This window comes from Corythoichthys intestinalis, chromosome 15 (assembly GCF_030265065.1).
Source record: "Corythoichthys intestinalis isolate RoL2023-P3 chromosome 15, ASM3026506v1, whole genome shotgun sequence".
NCBI lineage: Eukaryota > Metazoa > Chordata > Actinopteri > Syngnathiformes > Syngnathidae > Corythoichthys > Corythoichthys intestinalis.
This window is the reverse complement of record NC_080409.1, coordinates 8211671-8230782: the sequence shown is the minus strand read 5'-3', so window position 1 is coordinate 8230782 and position 19112 is coordinate 8211671. Positions and strand designations below refer to the sequence as shown.

Sequence of the window (19112 nt, the reverse complement as noted above, 5' to 3'; positions counted from 1 at the left end):
TTGTAGCGTCACCGGGGTCTGGCGGCGGCACCGTGATTGACACATCAACGCGAGGTTCTTATTGGTGCACCCGGTGTGCCAGCGCGTCATCCAATTGGTGGACTAGATTGCCGCCTGTGTATAGACCCCAAACACATGACGTCACAACTCCGCCCCCCTGACTGGAGCCGCCGTATTGTGTGTCAGCTTGTCGTGTTTACACATTACCGCTACGTACATGCCTCCTATTACGGTGTGTTTTTTTGCTCGTTAACATTAATAATCAAAATGGTGAAGGCGTGTGTGGCGGTTGGTTGCAGTAACAGAGAAGATAGACGGAGAGACTTGAAGTTCTACCGTATTCTGAGAGACCCGAAGAGGAGAGCGAGATGGACTGCTGTAATTCGACAAGAAATCTGGGCACCAAACGATCACCACAGACTATGTAGTAGTCATTTTATATCTGGTAAGATGCATTTAATATATTTTTAGAAGATTTTGGGCTGACAACCACAATTAAGATCATTGTGGGACGTCGGTGATTGGGGTCTATATAGCTGCCTCTTTTTCTTTGGGGGCGGAGTTGTTGTTTTGTTGGTGTTGGCGGTAAGCAGAGTAAAAAGAGGGAGAAAAATACCACGACTTCCGTGTCTAATTTTTCGCTGCCAAGCAAGCGTTACAATATTAAAAATGAATGAAAACTAAATACTATTGTATATGTCATCATTATCATTTTTAAAATTTAAGTGACGGGTAAAAATAGATTATGACCGGATTTTTATGACCCTGTCAGTCAAAATGACAGACAACGAAAATGTCTAGCGCAACCTCTGAACCTGACCATTATTAAGTGAATTATTTTCATTATGTTCGGACTGATATTTATCGCTTTTCACTTGATGAATGTGCCGGTCCATTTTTCTCCCCCCTCAAACAAACGTTTGGTTGGCTGATGACTTGAAGCCCCCCGTCCCACCACAAACACACACACACTCACACGGCCCCACAGATTCATGTCAGCAACATGCCGCCTGCTCCGCCCACTTCAGAGAGGAGATATATTAGAAGTTTTTTCGCCCAGCAGCAGCCACTGTAAGTCGTGTAAAAAGACGTCAATGTTGTGGAAATGAGGGAGACACCACTAATTTTGCTACGGAATGTCCGACCTGCATCAAATGTCGGAATCTCTGACCAATGTTGAGAGAGACCAAACCTACGTCCCAGGTTACAGTTCTAATGTTTATTCAGCGCCAGAAAAAAAGTCCCACTTATCATATAACATGTATAAACACCTTTTTTTAAATAAAGTTGCCTTCATTTACTTCAGCAATAAAGCATTGAAAAAAAGCGCCAAAAAGTAAAGGTATAGAAATTTCGTTAAAATGTAACATTGCAGTATTTGTTGGATACCAGCGACAGAAAAAGTCCGTTTTTTTTCGTTTTGTTTTTTATTTGAGAGCTAAAATGACGTCGTAAGTCTTGCCCGTACGGCACACTTGGACATCGCCGAAACCACTCTGGCGGAGCATGCCTGTGTACTCGGAGGGCGGATGCTCGCGGCCCTCCGTCTGCATCAACATGTTGAGCGAAAAGAGCTGCGTCTGGAGGGGCCCGCGTCGGTTCTCCAACAGCAAGGCCTCCACTAGCAGAACGCCGCCGCCTGTATCACATGATCATAAGACCCCCCCTCCATGTTAAAATACTGTGGCTACAATAGGGCTGCCTCAAACCTATTTGTTTTTTTTTATTTCAAAAATACATCAACAATAATACAACACACCTGGTTTGCAAACATCGTGGATCTTCTTGAGAAGGGTGAGACATTTGTCGTCTGACCAGTCATGGAGGATGCGAGTCAGAATGTACAAGTCGCCAACAGGAAGTTCATTCTGGAAAAAATCTCCTAAAGGGGCATAAATTTCAAAATTTTAATAGTGTTAATCTTATGTGTAAGAGTACTCAATTAAATGTGAGTTTAAAAAAAAAATCTAACGCAATTGCCGCAAAATCAACATAAAGTCAGCAAAATAAACAGTAAGTAACCCAGAAATGATTCAAAATTACAGGAAGCTGTCCAAAGTGGCCCAAGATTAACACGACGGGAGCTAGAAAAAGCCTCCAAATCAACAGGATGTGGCAGTTTACTAACCGCAAAGTGTTTGCTCCAAAATTGCAGTTTTTCAGTTAATTTAGATGTATCCATTCATTCATTCTGAGCGCTTATCCTCACGAGGATCACGGGAGTGCTGGAGCCAAGCCCAGCTAACTATGGGCAGGAGGCGGGGTGCACCCTCAACATGCTAGCCAGCCAATCGCAGTCATTTAGGTTTAGTTATTTTATTTTATGAATGTTTTAAATCAAATTTTATTCAATACATATTACTACACTACTACACCATAGACTTCATAATATATTGACGGGACACGGGGTGCGGGGCCGATTAATAGGCGGCCTATCTCCATCAAAGCTGATTGAGTGGAAACACCGACAAAGAGCGTTATACGTTAAAAGTTCTTGTGAATAAATGCTTAAATCCTTGAATTCTTTATAGATATGGACGTAAAACAGTCTTGATTCTTGGTTAAAAGCAAAAAAAATAACCCCACAGTTAGCATTTATTTTAAGTAAATATATTGAAGTACGTTGCTAGTCTGTCCTTCAATGCGGTGGCCGCCATATGTAAACAGAGCTTTTCCAGTGAAAATTCTTGTGACTTAATGCTTAAATTCCTGAATGCTTTATAGATATGGACGTAAAACAGTCTCGATTCTTGGTTAAAAGCAAAAAAAACAACAACAACGTGCACTTAGCATTTATTTTACGTAAATATGTCGAAGCACGATGCTAGTCTGTTAGTCAATGTGGCGGCCGCCATTTGTAAACAGAGCTTTTCCGGTGAAAATTCTTGTGAATAAATGCTTAAATCCCTGAATTCTTTATAGATATGGACGTAAAACACTCTCGATTCTTGGTTCAAAGCAAAAAAACAGGCAGTTAGCATTTATTTTACACAAATATGTCGAATGTGCTCATGGCGCCGCCTTATCACCACAAAGAACTTTTCACGTTCAAATTTTTGGGAATAAATGCTTAGATCCCTGAATTCTTATAGATATGGATGTAAAACAGTCTAGAGTCTTGGTTAAAAGCAAAAAAAACGGGCAGTTAGCATTTATTTTACGTAAACATGTCGAATGTGCTGCTAGTCTTAAAGTCACTCTGGCGCCGCCTCATAACCACAAATGGCTTTTTACGTTGAAATCTTCGGGAATAAATGCGTAAATCCCTGAATTCTTATAGATATGAACGTAAAACAGTCTTGAGTCTTGGTTAAAAGCAAAAAACCGGGCAGTTAGCATTTATTTTACGTTAATATTGCGAATTATGACGCCAATGCTGTAGCGCAGGGTTCACTAAATCCGGACCTCGGTGCCACTTTTCCTGTTGTGTTTTCCATGTCTCCCTCCTCCAACACACCTGAATCAAAATAATCAGGATCATATCAGGCTTCTGGAGAGGTTGCTGATGACATAATCATTTGATTCAGGTGTGTTAGGGGAGAGAGACGTTGAAAACACGACAGGAAAAGTGTCACCGAGGTCCGGATTTAGTGAACCCTGCTGTAGCGGTTAATTTCTCCCGTTGATTTTTTTCACAACGTTTCAAAATGTATGCATGGTACGAAAGATAATAATAATAATTATAATAATAATTACCTTGAATCCTCGAACCACTCCTGAGACAATCCTTCCTGTTTGTATGCGGTACAGCTTTCGTACTTTTTCGACCTAAATCCGGCTTTAGAGAATAACTGCGACCGACTTCGACCCCTACTTGAAGGCGTGGCGCAGTGTCTGGTGAATGTGACCCATTAGTCTATGACTACACTATACTACTAGTACAATATATATTATTAAATATAATATTAATTCAAACAATATGTTTTATCTAGCTTCTTTAGCCTTTGTAGCTAGCCAGGAGGGACTCTGTGTCGAGACGCTACTCCTCCGCGTTGACAGGAGCCAGTTGAGGTGGCTCGGGCATCTGGTTCGGATGCCTCCTGGATGCCCCCCTGGAGAGGTGTTCCGGGCATGACCCACCGGCGAGAGGCCCCGGGGATGACACAGGACACCCTGGAGAGACTTTCTCTCGGCTGGCCCGGGAAAGTTTTGGGATCCTTCTGGATGAGCTGGTTGAAGTGGCTGGGGGGATGGAAGTCTGGGCTTCCCTGCTAGAGCTGCTGCCTCCACGGGCCGACCCCGGTCTAAGCGGTACATGATGGATGGATGGACGGACGGAGGGACGGACAGACGTTTTATCTACTACCAAAAAAAAGTCACTTGCCCTAAAAATTTGTAATCATTTGTAACAATGTCACCGTTTCCATTCAAAGCAACAATGCCACGCGTCACAAGATCCAGCAGATGGTGCTGTTTTGCCCTCAATTGACCTTTTCCTAACACTTGCTAACTAACCGCTATGGAATGTGAAGGTGTCGCTCTCCCGCAGGAAGTGCTTTTTGGCCATCTCCACCACCACCGGCATGTCAAACACCACAACGGAAGAACCAGGGTACGCCTTGGTCAAGTGGCGGGCCAGCGCTCCAGTGCATCCTGCATGGGCGTTTCAGATGGGTTGTTACTGGCGAATCGGATCGGACGCGCTCCCGCCCCTTCCTACCTCCGAGATCAACGATGTTCCGGAAGCCAGCGAGATCGATCGCCGTCACCGCGTCGTGTCCGTCCAGCGACCACACACAGTCCATCAGTCCCATGAACTTCAGCATATCCTCCTCGGAGCTTGGGGGGAAAAAAAGTCAAAATGCGAAGACTAAGGGACGTTGGACGCCCACCCCCTCCGGAAACACACCGGTATATCGCTTGGAAGATCTCCTCGGGCGGGATCCCGAAGACCTTCTCGTTCTGGTTCTTGCCCTCCCTGTGGCCAAACGTAGAAGGCGTTGAAAACACCAACCGCTTCCTTTCGACACCTGGCTTTTCACTAGTGTCGCATCGATGCCGATTCTGACCCATGATATTATACTAAACTTTTTATTTTCCCCCAATACTCACTTTCATGGGAAGTAATCACTATCATGACTCGTTGAAACACTTAACTTATTGGCTGCCATTGAGAGTGATAGACTTCCAATTCGTTTGAAGTGGGCTGGCAGCGAATGAACCAATGTCTATTAGCATGAAAAGACCTTTCATGGCCCCTACCGATATGGCCTCAGGGCGGCTATGTTGCTCGGGACGACATTCCCGTTAAAGTCAATGCATTGACATATACTGTAGCTTATTTCTCAATCAATTATTTAATCAATGTCAAAGCATTTTCTTTTGAATCGGTGGCTGCCATTGATGCCGATAGACGTCCAATACGTTTGAAGTAGGTGGGATGGCAGCTTGGCTGCCCCGCTCCCACTTCAAATGGATTGGACCAAGTGCGTAGGTTTGCATAAGGACGGTAGAGACATAACACTAGCAACTTTTCAGGATGCTAAAATTGTCCCTACCAACTTTTAAGCAACCTTATTTCAATTATATAATGAGTTATATAGGTAATTTGAATTGTCTTCCCATATTTTGTAAGGATAGAATTGACCCTACCATTATTAAGTGAATTACTTTCATTATTCTTTAGACTTACATTTACCCCTTTTCATTTGCAGAATGTGTGGATCCATTTTTCCCCCCTTAAACGCACATTTAATTGGCTGATGACTTGACCCCTCCTCCCCACCCCACACTTGACTACAACATTTCGACAACATGCCGCCTCCTCTGCCCCTTTCGAAGAGGAGGGATATTAGTAGTTTTTTTCGGCCAGCAGCAGCCACTGTGAGTCATGCAAAAAGACATAAATGTTGTGGAGGTGGGGAACACGCCGGTAATTTTGCTACTGAAAGTCCAACCTGCATCTGAGTCAAAGGCGGTTCCTGGCAAGGTTGGGTTAGGCTGTTGCCCCGGGTGGCAATTTGCTAGGGGCGCATGCACACAAGGAGCACGCAAGTGATTGTCTACTATTATAATTGGCGCTTCTAGAGTTGCAATGACGCCCCCTGCAGACCATAGTTACTGTCTGCACGCAACCCCAAAAGGAGAAGGAGGTTGGCGCAGGGAGTGGATCAGTTAACAGTTGCCACGTTTACATGGAGCCAAATATTCCAATTACAATCGGTTTAGATGTTCAAACCGAATAAATGTGTTCCATATAAACACCTCATTCGGAATGAATAGGCCCAAACCGAATGGAATTTCATTCCGATTCACAGGGGTGGAATATTCCTTTTCCCAAACCGATTAGAAGTAAAATTATATCATGTAAACAGGGAAGCGGAATGGTGTCTGGTTGTGTTCTTTCTGCGCATGCTCCGTACTGACGTGGTGACGTAAGTAACGTCACTTGCAACATGGCTTCCAAGCACAGCGCACCTAATTGGAGTCCGGCGGAAAGATTGTATTTAATTCAAACTTTAAAAGAATTGAATACAATTGCTCGCTTAGACGGGCGTAAAACGAGGAACAGTGAACTATTTAAAAAAGTTCACGAGAGGTTACACGAAGCCGGAATAGACCGGAGCGTTGACCAGATTAGAAACCGGTGGAAAACGCTGACAATCGGCTACTACAAGGCAAAAGAGCAAAACAGCAGAAGCGGATATGACCCCACAAACACAACAAGTGGGTTAAAGTTAAAACAGCAGCACTCTGACGATCAATCTCCATGTTTTGCAACGTGACGCTTTGTTTTGATTAATCTGCGCATGTCAGACGGCAGTTGTCAAACGTCCTTTCGGAATAAAGGCAGACACATGTAAACGCTTGATCGGAATAGATGAAGTGACATGTAAACAGCTGATCTGAAATTTCCATTCGGAATGATTTGAATCGGTATGAATAAAAGTCAGCATGTAAACGTGGCTAGTGTCACTCTTTTAGGGTTGACTTTGATTCTTAATGTGCAAAGAATCTTTTTTCTTTTTTAATTGAAAATTTGACCTAGTTGTATAGTCCCTGACAAAAGTCTTGTCGCTTATCCATTTTGTAGAAACAATTGCTAATAACCTCACTTTTAATTATTCAATTGGTTTCAGAAATGGCTCATATGAAAGCTAAGACCTTCCCAAATGATGCTGAATGTACAACAATATATTTGTTTCACAGAAAGAGGATTTATCATTTAATGAAGACATAAAGGTCAAATTTTGGCAAGCAAAAAGTTTTGTCGCCTATAGAAAGTAATGTGAAAATTGAACAAAAAATGTACTTCAAATACAAAAATATGTTACATAACATAAGCGAATTAAGTAGTGGTGCTGTGAGATCCAAATTTAATATTTTGTATGACTTCCATGGGCTTGAAGGACTGCATCCATGCGGTTCGGCAAGGATTCATACAATTTATTGATGAAGTCATCAGGAACATCAAAGAAAGCAGTCTTGCATACCTCCCAGAGTTCATCAACATTCTTGGGTTTCGTCTTCCATGCTTCCTCTTTCATCCTACCCCAGACATGGTCGATGATGTTCATGTCTGGTGACTGAGCTAGCCAGTCCTGGACGATCTTGATCTTTTTCCACTACAGCAGAGCTCCACGAGACCTGGTCACCTGAAGTCCCTGTGTCAACCAGAACAGTTTGTCGAATACATTCTAGAAATGGCCTACATGGTCGAATCAGTGGCCAGAAACCAGCATTAAACAAAAGACAATTAAAAAACCGTGTGGCATTTGCCAAGGCCCACAGCCTGTCAAAAGGATGGACGCTGGAAAAGTGGCAAAAGGTGGATTTTTCAGATGAATCTTCCATTGAATTACACCACAGTCGCCACAAATATTGCAGGAGACCTACTGGAGCTTGCATGGATCTGAGATTCACTCAGAGAACACTGAAGTTTGGTGGTGGCAAAATCATGGTTTGGGGTTACATCCAGTATGGGGGTGTGCGCGAGATCTGCAGGGTGGAAGGCAACATAAATAGTCTGAAATATCAACAAATCTTAGCTGCCTCTTACATTCCTAACCATAAAAAGGGACAAATTCTGCAGCAGGATGGTGCTCCATCGCATACTTCAATCTCTACCTCAATGTTCCTCAAGGCAAAGAAGATCAAGATCCTCCAGGAATGGCCAGCCAAGTCATCAGACATGAACATCATTGAGCATGTCTGGGGTAGGATGAAAGAGGAAGCATGGAAGACGAAACCCAAGAATGTTGATGACCTCTGGGAGGCATGCAAGACTGCTTTCTTTGATGTTCATGATGACTTCATCAATAAATTGTATGAATCGTTGCCGAACCGCATGGATGCAGTCCTTCAAGCCCATGGAAGTCATACAAAATAATAAATTTGGATCCCACAGCACCACAACTTAATTCGCTTATGTTATGAAACATATTTTTGTATTTGAAGTACAATTTTTGTTCAATTTTTCACACTACTTTCTGTAGGCGACAAAACTTTTGTCTTGCTAAAATTTGAACTTTATGTCTTCATTAAATTATACATCTTTTTTCAGTGAAACAAATATATTTTTGTACATTAAACATCATTTGGGAGGGGCTTAGCTTTCATATTAGCCATTTCTGAAACCAATTGCATAATTAAAAGTCAGGTTATTAGTAATTGTTTCTACAAAATGGATAAGCGACAAGACTTTTGTCAGGGACTGTATAATGTATATGGCGAAAAACACTCAGGCAAGGGCGTAGGTTTGCGTAGGGACTGTAGGGACACAACACTAGCAACTTTTCAGGATGCTCAAATTGTCCCCACCAACTTTTAAGCAACCTTATTATGCATAGTTATATTTAAACTATGTTAATATAATTTTTGTTCAAATATCCTATTTTAAATTTGCTAATGAAATCCAGACATTTATTCTGGAAGTTGTCAAAATATTTCTTGAAACAAAGGATGATGTACCACCTCAACCAATACACATGAAAGCTAGTTTAAGTAAATACATATTTATTTAGCATTCATCATTTAGCCTATCAATTCATTAGGTTCATATTCGTGAGAAATGTAGCCCGTTCACTCAATCTCATTGGTCTTATTAATGTCCCATCCCTAGCAAAAAGTGTGCATGCAGGTTATGCTGTTATATCGTCCCTACCAATGTTGAGACCAAACCTACGCCCTTGGATTAGATGTCTAACTGTGATCAACTCATTTCAGTTCACAGCAAAAGCACGAAAAGACATTTCATTGCCCCTACCAACATGGCTGCTCTGAGGCAACGTTCCTATCAAAGCCAAAGCATTGAAATGGAATGTAAACTCATTGAAATTCATGTCAGAGGGATGACTGGACACCACACGAATGGAAATCATATCATTATCTTGCGGAGCTTGCGGCCATCTTAGGTAGGGCACCCAGCGGTTGGAAACAATCTCAAAAAGTACCCACTTAGTGTTATTTCTTAGTATTCCCTGATTGTGATGACGTCATTGTAGCTCTGTATAGGTGCAACGTTTCGTTTCACACCGACCTCACGGCATCCGCCAAGTGGTTCCAGAGCGGGTAGGTGGTCTGCGACTGGTAAATGGCCATGTTGTGCAGGGACTTGGCGCCACCTTTGGCCAAGTAGACGCCGGCTACGTCGGTGCTGCTGTAGAGAACTGAAAAGACCCCGGCAATTATAAAATGGCAGACCAATTTTCTAGACAGCGACAAGAGTTCCTATTTGTGAGGACGCCGGTTCGATAGGTCAAAGGTCACGTACGTCAGAAAAGGATTTATGGGATTAAGATTTTGCAAGGTAGAGGTTATGATAGGAAGAGAAAGGGCCAAAGGTCAGAAATATGGCAGCGCTTTGAATTTGGTTGGTTGTTTGACTGTTTTCGAGATATTACTTGCAGGTGTGTTTGTAATATGTAACTGAAGAGGTGATTACATTTGGGGGGTTATGAGGTCAAAGGTTACAGAGGTCAGAGAAGGAGTTTAATGATAAAGGTTGAATAAAAGGGTGATCAAACTTGCGAGGCAGTTAGATTTGGGGGGTCATGAGGTCAAAGGTCAGAAAAGGAATTTCGCAATAACTAAAGAATAAAAAAAGGGTTTATGATCAAACTTGCAGGATATTTTAATATGAAACTGAACAGATTATTAAATTTGGGTGTAATGAGGGAGGTAAGGAAACAACTTTCCTAATAACTTGAGACTGAAAGGGAGCTACCTGCGACTCTACCAAATATGGCGATGCTTTGAATATGGCTCCTTAGGCAGAATTCTCCTATTCTTGTTTTGTGTCATTTTTTTCAAATTGTCTATATTTGCACATCAAAAAATCCGCCATATCACCCTTGCCGAAAACGTTGTGATGGCGCTCACCTGGCTTGTGTTCCGCTTGCGTCTCCACCTGGAGTATCTCGATGCCCACCAGGGCGTTCAGCAGTCGCTCGGTTCCGTCCGTGCTAATGCCCAGGGCCTGCGCCACCTGCTGGGCGCTCAGAGCGCACGGCGATGTCGCTAGGAGGTCAAAAATGCCCAACTCGCATGCCGCGAAGATGGCCTCAAACAGACAATTAGCATCACAAGTAGCATATGAATATAAAACTCTGAAAGGTTGCCTGGCTCATCAAGTATTCAAAGTTTTTTTGTTGTTTTAACAGGAAATATTTGAGTCATAATGTTAAAATGCAAATATTTACTGTTAAACGAGAAGCACATTAATAATATGAATATATTACTTTTTTGAACGTTTGCAAACTGGAATGCAGAAAGCACTCCTGTTTTATCGTTTTTATACACCGTTTCTAGTTTTGAGTAAATATTGACTTGGCTGTTAAATTTTAAGAACACACCAATACAAACCAGCATCTGCAAGTCAATACAGCCATCATGACAATTTAATGAGCTAATTCAGAAGCAAAAGCAAGTTCAAACAGTAAAACAAAAGGCTTTACAAGTGGATCTATTCAACCTCAGTCTTATATTTTCAGGCACTTGACTCTTACGGCACAATTGACAACGGTAGATGTCCGATAATCCTTCTGCTGTGAATTTCAATCTATCACTAGTAGACGTCCAATCTAAGGCTGCAACAACTAATTGATTAAATTGATTAATAAATTAATTGGCAACTACTTTGATAATCGATTTTTGCCCCGTTAGGGTCCTTGTTTGTTCGTAATGTGAGGCTGCACGCGCTAGTGATTAGAGGAAGAGAGAGAGACTTCACTGCTACACTAAGGTTGGGTTGCTGAATCAGTAATATTATGAAGTGTAAAGAGTTAGTCTTTTGTGTTGTTAGAGGCCAGTTGTATTGTTTGTATTCTTTGTTGATGAGATGTTACTAATTAGCACGGAGATAGTTAGCGATTATGCTAATTCGTGTCCTAAGTGTCCGTTTGTATTGTGTTTTGGAGAAGCATATTAGCACTTGAGTCATTGTTGGATAGTAAAGTTTAATTTCTTTTTATAAAGAAACCCCACAAATAACCACTTCATATAAAAGCTGTCTCCTTTCAACACAAACTAAATTGTCACACAAGAGTGCTTTGAATTTGGATTTGGATTGTATTTAAGAACAACTGTTTGATAGCGACATGAATGAATGAGTAAACGAGTCATTGACACAATTTATATCAGTGCTTTGCCAAAAAGACAAAAAATAAATAAATAAACAACAACAATACTTTTTTAAAAAATTTGAAAGAACAGGACTTTTGTCTGATTTGTGTACTGAAAATTATTTTAATGTTTTATACTCAAAATCTTTATTAAAAGATAAATGTTAGTACGAGTTATAATAATGTGAAATTAAAATAAATAAAATTTGTAAAATTAAAAAAAATAAATAAATAGTAGCTCGTCATTGTTGTTGACGTCACAGGGTGGTGGCATCCCGTGACCACTCTACCGTACTTCACAGTGTGACCCAAACTATGTAAGGTAGTGATTTAAATACACCACAAGGTGTCAATGGCGAGTTTTAAATTAATAAGAGGTTAAGCCAATGACTGCGTTTTGTCCCTCGACTGACGCCGTAGTTTCCTATTTAGTGCGGGTCCATTATCAGTGTTTTCCACCAATGAACGAGACTGTGGCGGCCCGCCACAGTCTCGTTTGCCCCCCCCCGCCGAAAAAAAAAAAAAAAAGATAATAATCAGATGCGTCAGTCAGCCGATTACACAGCTGTAGCCCACTCCACTCTCGCGCGCGCGTGCGTGCGTGCACACACACAGACACACGTGCCAACAGGTCGCGCTCATAGTCGGGACTACTTTGCCTGGTACACCACTCACCGCTGTTCCAGCTATTGAGTCTGGCTACCATTCAGCGGATACAATTTCCAGGGCGTAGCAAGCCACAGCAAACAGACAGCGACGGGCAGACGTGACGTTAGTAAAACGACGAGGGCAGGACGAGGGACTTGCGCGCGGAAGTAAACATACGAGGAGAGCATAGTTTATTCAACATGGCTAGCGCGAGACAGATTGTTGTAAATGACTCGTGTCGATGTGTTTTTGGTAATTTAAAACTGATTTTACCGTGGATTGGAACATATTCTGGGCTATCCCGTTCGCCATCCGTGTTGCTGTGGAGACGACTTTCGGCGCGCAAGAGTGACGAGTGATAGTTTCGGCTGACTCTCATTCTGTTAGAGGGACAGAAAGTGAGGAGCAGGTGAATGACATAGGGGCAGCAGGGGAGGCAGCTTCCCCTGAAAGAGGGACAGCAGAGAAAGGGGAAGTTGCTCAGCGTAGTTGAGGAGCTGTTGGTGTGCCTAGGAATAATTATTTTGTTCATGCCATTAAGGTCCAGACAAACACGGAAAGTCGTGGAACGCTGAATGGCTGCAAATGCTCAGTTTAAACACTGGCTCTATAAAACTCCACATGGTAAGTTTTCATTTGGTATTAGGGGGATTCCATACTGTGAACATTTCCATATCTTTCAAACATAACTCTTTAGTAAATGATAAATTAAGCAAAAATAAATGTAGGTTTTCTGTGATCATTTATTTAAATATAAACAAATGTATTGTAGATTATGGCTGTAAAATATAAATGTAAGTGGTTGGGTCAGAAAAGGGGTCCAAATGGACCAAAATGGACCAAGCCCTGAAGCGTTCAATTTTGGAAGAGCTATGGAAATTTTCTTCACAAAGCCAAGAAAAATTAAATGTTCAATGGCAGGGTGCAGAGTGTGTCAGTCGTGAGTGAATGAACAATGGATTGAATGAGTGAGTGAATGAATTAATGACTTTGTGTCATGGCTTTTTGATTCAAGATTAAATTTGAAATATTCCTGATATGCCTTTGTGTGTTCTTAAGGATGATACCAACCTGTTATGTTCATATACAGCAATTTATATTACATTCAGTGGTCTTAAAATGCCCTAAAGAGATACACCAGGCTTGAAAATGTACACACACACCCTACCCCGAGGGTCAGAGACCCTCCCACCACAGTCTCCTAAAATCCTGTGGGAAACACTGCATTATGATTTACGTTCATTTGAGTGTTGTCTTCACAACAAACAAGACTCCTGATAATGACTCCCAGCATCAAAGTTATGTAAATTGTGATTACATATTGCCATGTATTATGTGTGTATTTGTTGAGCTAAACGAGTTGCTAAAGTTGGTAGTGCGTCCCCTCTTACCATCCATGAAAGCCGGTTGATGGATGCGCCTGGATCCCGGGGGGTGGGGGCCATCGCTCCTTTGCTGGGCTGCGGGAAGGAGTCATGGGCTGCGCTGAACCCCACCCCACCATCCGCCCTCCCTGCCCGGGATGGCTGGGTGGGGGCCGTGGCCCTGGGTTGGCGCCCGCGTGGCGTCTCTGCTCGTCTGCGTGGCTGTCACGTGCTTGGTGTGGCTCGCGTGTGGCTGGATGTGATAGGGTGCGCTCGGGTGGGGGGTCCCGGTGCCGGGAGTGGCGATGGGGCGGCGTAGGGTCGGTCACCAACGGGCTTACACACAAGGGATTCCCACGATTACTGGGTTCCAGATCACAGAGCTGATTTGTGTAAACTCTACCCCTTTCAACCACTTAGCTTATAGACTCCCCCACCCCCGTCCCCCTCTTTCCCTGGTCAACAGGCCCCCCACATGGTGTCAACCAGAAATACATCTAGCTGACGATAGCACCAACATATTAGTCGTTAGTGTAGGCGTTCAATGTATTTCTTGTTGTTGTTTGTGTTTCTTTTCTTTCTTCTCTTGTGTTTCTTTTCTTCTGTTCCCCCATAACCCCTTCCTGTTCGCTGCTTTGTCATAATAAACGAGGTATGTTGAATGATCACAATGGGAGTATGTCATACTCTCAATGTGAAACATTAAAACTGTTCAGACCAAGCGGGCACTTAGACTTCCATTCTTTGTGTCAAACAGCTGATCAGGATAGGTTTAAAAAAAAAAAACACAACAGACAGCTGAGGTCGCATTTGATAGCATTCGTGCAGCGTTTGTCCTCGCCAGCTGTTTGCTCGCCATTCACTCTCGTGTGCATTTAATCGCTACTTTGTTACACTCCCGCTTTTTCAGTGAGGTCTTTTGTGTTTATTCGTTATTGGATCGTTTTTGTTCACCACTGTAAATAAGAGCACTGAAGCAGTAGGGGTAAGCTGCCATTTCTGTTCAACCCATTTTCTCCTGTTTTGTTTAGTGTAAGAAGCTAAGTTAGTGGCTGTCTTTTCTTTGTTCTTTTTCACGATCAGGGTTTAGTTAGCGGGTGGGGTTTAAGTGTAGATTCCTTTTGTTTGTTGTTTTGGCCTGGGCTTACCCTGAAGCAGTGCTTCATCCACATTGTGTATATATTGTTCATTGCGAGTTTGACTGTGTGAATAAATTTGTGCCACTTGTGAACTTGAGTGGCTCATTTTATGTTACGCCCTTAGCGAGCCGTCCGTGGGACGTAACAATGATACTTATGTTTGTTGTGAAGGAGTTGCCGAAGCTTATGCCAATAAACGTGGTCCGAGCTACGAATCTGAACGCCTGTGTCCACTCTTTCTCTCTGCCTTACACCCCACTGTGGATTAAAGGAAAACTACGGCATCAGTCAAGCGAATGAAAACGCACTCTTTTGCTTGATCCTTATTTAATGTAAAACTCGCCATTGACATCTTGTGGCGTATTTAAATGACTACATTACATAATTAATGAGTGACACGTTTTTTTTTGTTTGTTTTTTTAAGAGTGGCAGGTTGAATTCTGGCAGGGTGGCCATGTGCTGTCACCGCCCTGTGACGTCAACAACAATGGCGACCTACTAGTTAAAATAATTTTACTAATTTTATTGAAACGAAAACATTGAGCGGTTTTATTATCAAAATATTATAACTTGTACTAAGATTTATCTTTTAAGAACTATAGGTCCTTCTATTCGTGGTTTCCTTTAAAAACTTTAATAAGGTTTATGTACTTAAAATACAGTTGCAGACTTACAGGTAAGTCAGGAAGCTGTAATAAAATATTCCTTTTGAAGGAAATAGTCATCCATTTTGTCTTCATTGTTACTTACAAATGCCTAAAACAACTTCAAGTTAAATTGTGACGGTAATTGAAAAAAGGGAAATTTTTTAACAATCAATTAATCGTTTAAATAATCGTCCGATTAATCGATTATAAAAACAAACGGGTCGGACGTCTAGCGCCATCAATGGCAGACAATGAGTTAAGAGTGAATGTTTATAATTTAATTTTTTTCAGAAATGTATTTTCAGTGTAAATATTTTTTAAAAACAAATTTTAAAAATCCCATGAAATCCTCAATTTTTTGAACGTTTTTCTTTTTATTTTAATCATTAGAAAGAAAAAAATATTTCTTGATTAGTTTTGAAAAAAATCTATTGAAATTAACAAAAACAAGTGAATTTTTCAATGCTTTTTTAAATTAAAAAGGGACAAAAAAAAGAATTCTGTCTTTTTTTTTTTTAATAATTAATTTTTTAATGTTTATAATTAAAAAAAAAAACAAGAAAAAGCAAAAAAATATCTTTAGCATGGTTGATTAAAAGAACATTTTAATTTTAAAAACTATTTACTACAGTATTTGATGAAAGAGATTACCTTTGACACTCTGAATCCGTGGATGTACTCAAGTAGTTTGAAGGGATAGTCCAGCTCGCTCTGTGACAGGTTCTCAGCCATTGCTGCGTCTCCCAAAATAAAAATTAAAAAAAAGGACAAGAAGATAGGAAAGTACGACTTGAAATTCTCCAAGCTCCCGAAGAACTGACAGCTTGAAGCCGCGCTGTGGTAGGTCGAGTGGAGGGGAGGAGAAGAAGGAGAAGGAGGAGCTCAGCTGTCTTCGACTACTTCTGGGTGCAGTTCCACCAATGGCCGCGAGGAAGAATGGCGCTGCCGGCGTCTTTATTTTTCTATGGGCCTACTTCGGTCACGGAGTTCATTTGTTAACTGACACATTTTACCAGATCAGACCGTACCAGGCTGGTAAAAGTACGATGAAAAATGTACTTGAGTAAAACTACTGTTCCATTGAGCAACACTGTGGTAAAAAAAAAAAACTAAGTCAAAGTAAAAACAAGCTGATTTACAATTGCATAAACAAATGAATGAATGCTTTTGTGATCAAATATTGTGTCTGGATACAACAGCAAATGGTCGACATCCAATTCATTCCTGGGTCATGTCCTGTTGATTTTGGGACATTTTGGGTCAATTCCTGTTGTTGTTTTTTTTTTGGGGGGGGGGGGGGGGGGGGATTTTGGGTCAATTTGTGGGGCATCCTGTTGATTTTGGTCATTTCTTTTTTCCCTTTTTTTTTTTTTTAAACCTGTCCTGTTCAGAGGTTTGACACGGAGAATGGAAGTCTTAGTGTCCGGATGGTCTGGACAGTTTTAATGTAGACTATTTAAACATCTAGAAAACTTGCGGTTTTTTTCTGCCAACTTGAAGAGATTGAAATAAATGTCAAATCCACAACCTGCCTTATAGAACAGACACACAAATATAAAATATATAAACGTTTATTGAATATGCATCTTACAGTCCTGTTTAATTGGGAGAATTCGTTACAAAAGACAGGCTTTAATTTGTTATCATTATACATAGGCATCGTCATATATGTGATCACAAAAAATGCAACCACGCATCGTATCCCCGCATTTCTGAGTCCTCACAAATAAAACATAAAATTTAAGGGGGTTTTCGGGCTCGCGCCTACAAATAAAACATACATTTCCGGGTTTTTTCGGCCTCGGGCCCATAAGCAGATTTTAAGGGAGGGCCAGGCACACATATATATATATATATATATATAATATATATATATATATATATATATATATATATATATATATATATATATGCAAGTTGTAAAGCAATAAAACTGCAACAAAAATGAATGAAATGAACAAAAAAATATATTTTTATAATGGGTAAAAATTATTTTTCAAACAGGTCATGTGACTAGCACCTTAGACGGTCATTTGCTTTGCATATAATAATAAAAAATAAAAAAAAATTAGGGAAGGGCAATTTTATTTTTCAAATGATTTTTTTCTTTGATTGAAAATATTTTTATTGATTGAATCAACTTTTTGGGGGGATTGAATGATTTAGACACAAATTTCCTACCCATAATATGGCCCAAACACAAAAAGGATTGCTTCAATCAAAGAAAAAAACTTTTTCAATGAAAAATTAAGTGTTCAAATGCAAATTTAAAAAAAATCTCAAATATTTTTTCACATTCAACAAGGTTTTCATTGATTGAATTTTTTCTTTTTTTTGGATTGAAGTGATTTTTCTTTTTGAAAATATAGATTTTTTTTTGAAGCAACTTATTTTTTGATTGAATAATAAAGACAAAACGTCCTACCCATAATATGGCCCAAACACAAAAAGGATTGCTTCAATCAAAGAAAACTTTTTCAATGAAAAATTAAGTGTTCAAATGCAAATTTAAAAAAAAATCTCAAATATTTTTTCGCATTAAAAAAACGTTTTCGATGATTGATTTTTTTCTTTTTTTGATTGAAGATGAAGCAACTTCTTTTTTGATTGAATGATAAAGAAAAAACGTCCTCGCCAAAATTTGGCCCAAACAAAAATAAACATTACTTCAATCAAAAAAAAAATTAAATAATAATAATTCAAAGAAAAATACCTTTCACATGCATTCTTTTTTAGTTTCAAATTTATTTTTGCATTCAAAATCATTTTTTTAATTGAAGCAACTTTTTTTTGATTGAATAATAAAGACACAAATCTACCTCCATATGGCTCCGCCCAGGGGATACGATTTTTGACTGGGGTAACTACATTGGCACGACACTGGCGGGCATACCATATTCAGTGGATGACGATCTTGGCGAAAAGTATTGCCTAAGCAGCCTGATTTAGAATTCCCCTAAAGAATGATGGGAAACAAAAAACGCTCATTGTCAACTTATTATTACAAATATTCTTGTAAGTTTTTTTTTTTTTCTGACACTGCGTTACGGGGTCATCAACATGTTGTGCCCCCCTTACCCCAAAAGTCAAACTCCGCCTATGCTCGGGCCTGCAAATCAAGTTAATTGATCGGGCCGGCTGGAAGTCTCACTCTCCCTCCCTCTCCCTGCTCTTTGTTTGTCAGAGAATGAACTGGAGTTGTTATTAAAGTAAACGATTATTGACAGATAGTTAGGCATTGATCTTGCCAGAGACTTAACCTTCAAAGCGCCACATGCGTCAATCGTCGTTTAACTTGTTCAACAGTTGTTGTGGCAACTCATTGTGTGTAAGTTTTGCAGCTGGAGCTAATTTGAGTGGACTCTATGAAGCATTTAATAAAGATATGCATTTTTTTTTTTACTTTTTTAAAATGGATTGGGCAGCTACTTTTTCTTTCTTGTTTTAAAATAATTCTGTGGGAAAGTAACATTTTAAAAACTTATCATAATTACATTTAAAGTACTCATGTATATATACATAAGTTTTTTTTTTTAATTATACAATGGGGAAAAAGGTGAAAAACATGTCTTATAAGCAGGGGTGCACATATTTTTTTTGCCCAGGTTCTCAGAGGAGGACCTGGAGATGCGACTTGGTCCTCATTGAGCTTGAGAGCCGACCCGCCTGATACGATAAAATTATGACAAGCTTTACTTAGAGCCAATTACCTTTAATTAATTATATTAACAATTAATGCTTGATTATCAACTG

General features: G+C 40.4%; 1 protein-coding gene across 1 annotated transcript; it reads right to left on the bottom strand.

The window, feature by feature from the left end:
* Positions 1 to 1038: 1038 nt before the first annotated feature.
* asmt2 (acetylserotonin O-methyltransferase 2) lies at positions 1039 to 16203 on the bottom strand. Its single transcript, XM_057859057.1, has 8 exons — positions 16011 to 16203; positions 10321 to 10501; positions 9479 to 9608; positions 4850 to 4918; positions 4661 to 4779; positions 4456 to 4593; positions 1760 to 1882; positions 1039 to 1639 (listed from the first exon to the last, which is right to left on the bottom strand). Exons 1-8 carry the CDS (start codon positions 16089 to 16091, stop codon positions 1428 to 1430), a joined length of 1053 nt encoding a protein of 350 aa, XP_057715040.1. The 5' UTR covers positions 16092 to 16203; the 3' UTR covers positions 1039 to 1427.
* Between the last annotated feature and the right edge of the window lie 2909 nt (positions 16204 to 19112).

What these genes read in the sequence shown, in the direction of transcription:
- asmt2 (XM_057859057.1), bottom strand. Translation starts at nt 16,091, where the DNA reads ATGGCTGAGAACCTGTCACAGAGCGAGCTGGACTATCCCTTCAAACTA. An exon ending in ACGGATTCAGAGTGTCAAAG is followed by an intron (nt 10,502 to 16,010) that starts GTAATCTCTTTC and finishes TGTCTGTTTGAG; the next exon opens with GCCATCTTCGCGGCATGCGA. An exon ending in GCAAGCGGAACACAAGCCAG is followed by an intron (nt 9,609 to 10,320) that starts GTGAGCGCCATC and finishes GGGTCTTTTCAG; the next exon opens with TTCTCTACAGCAGCACCGAC.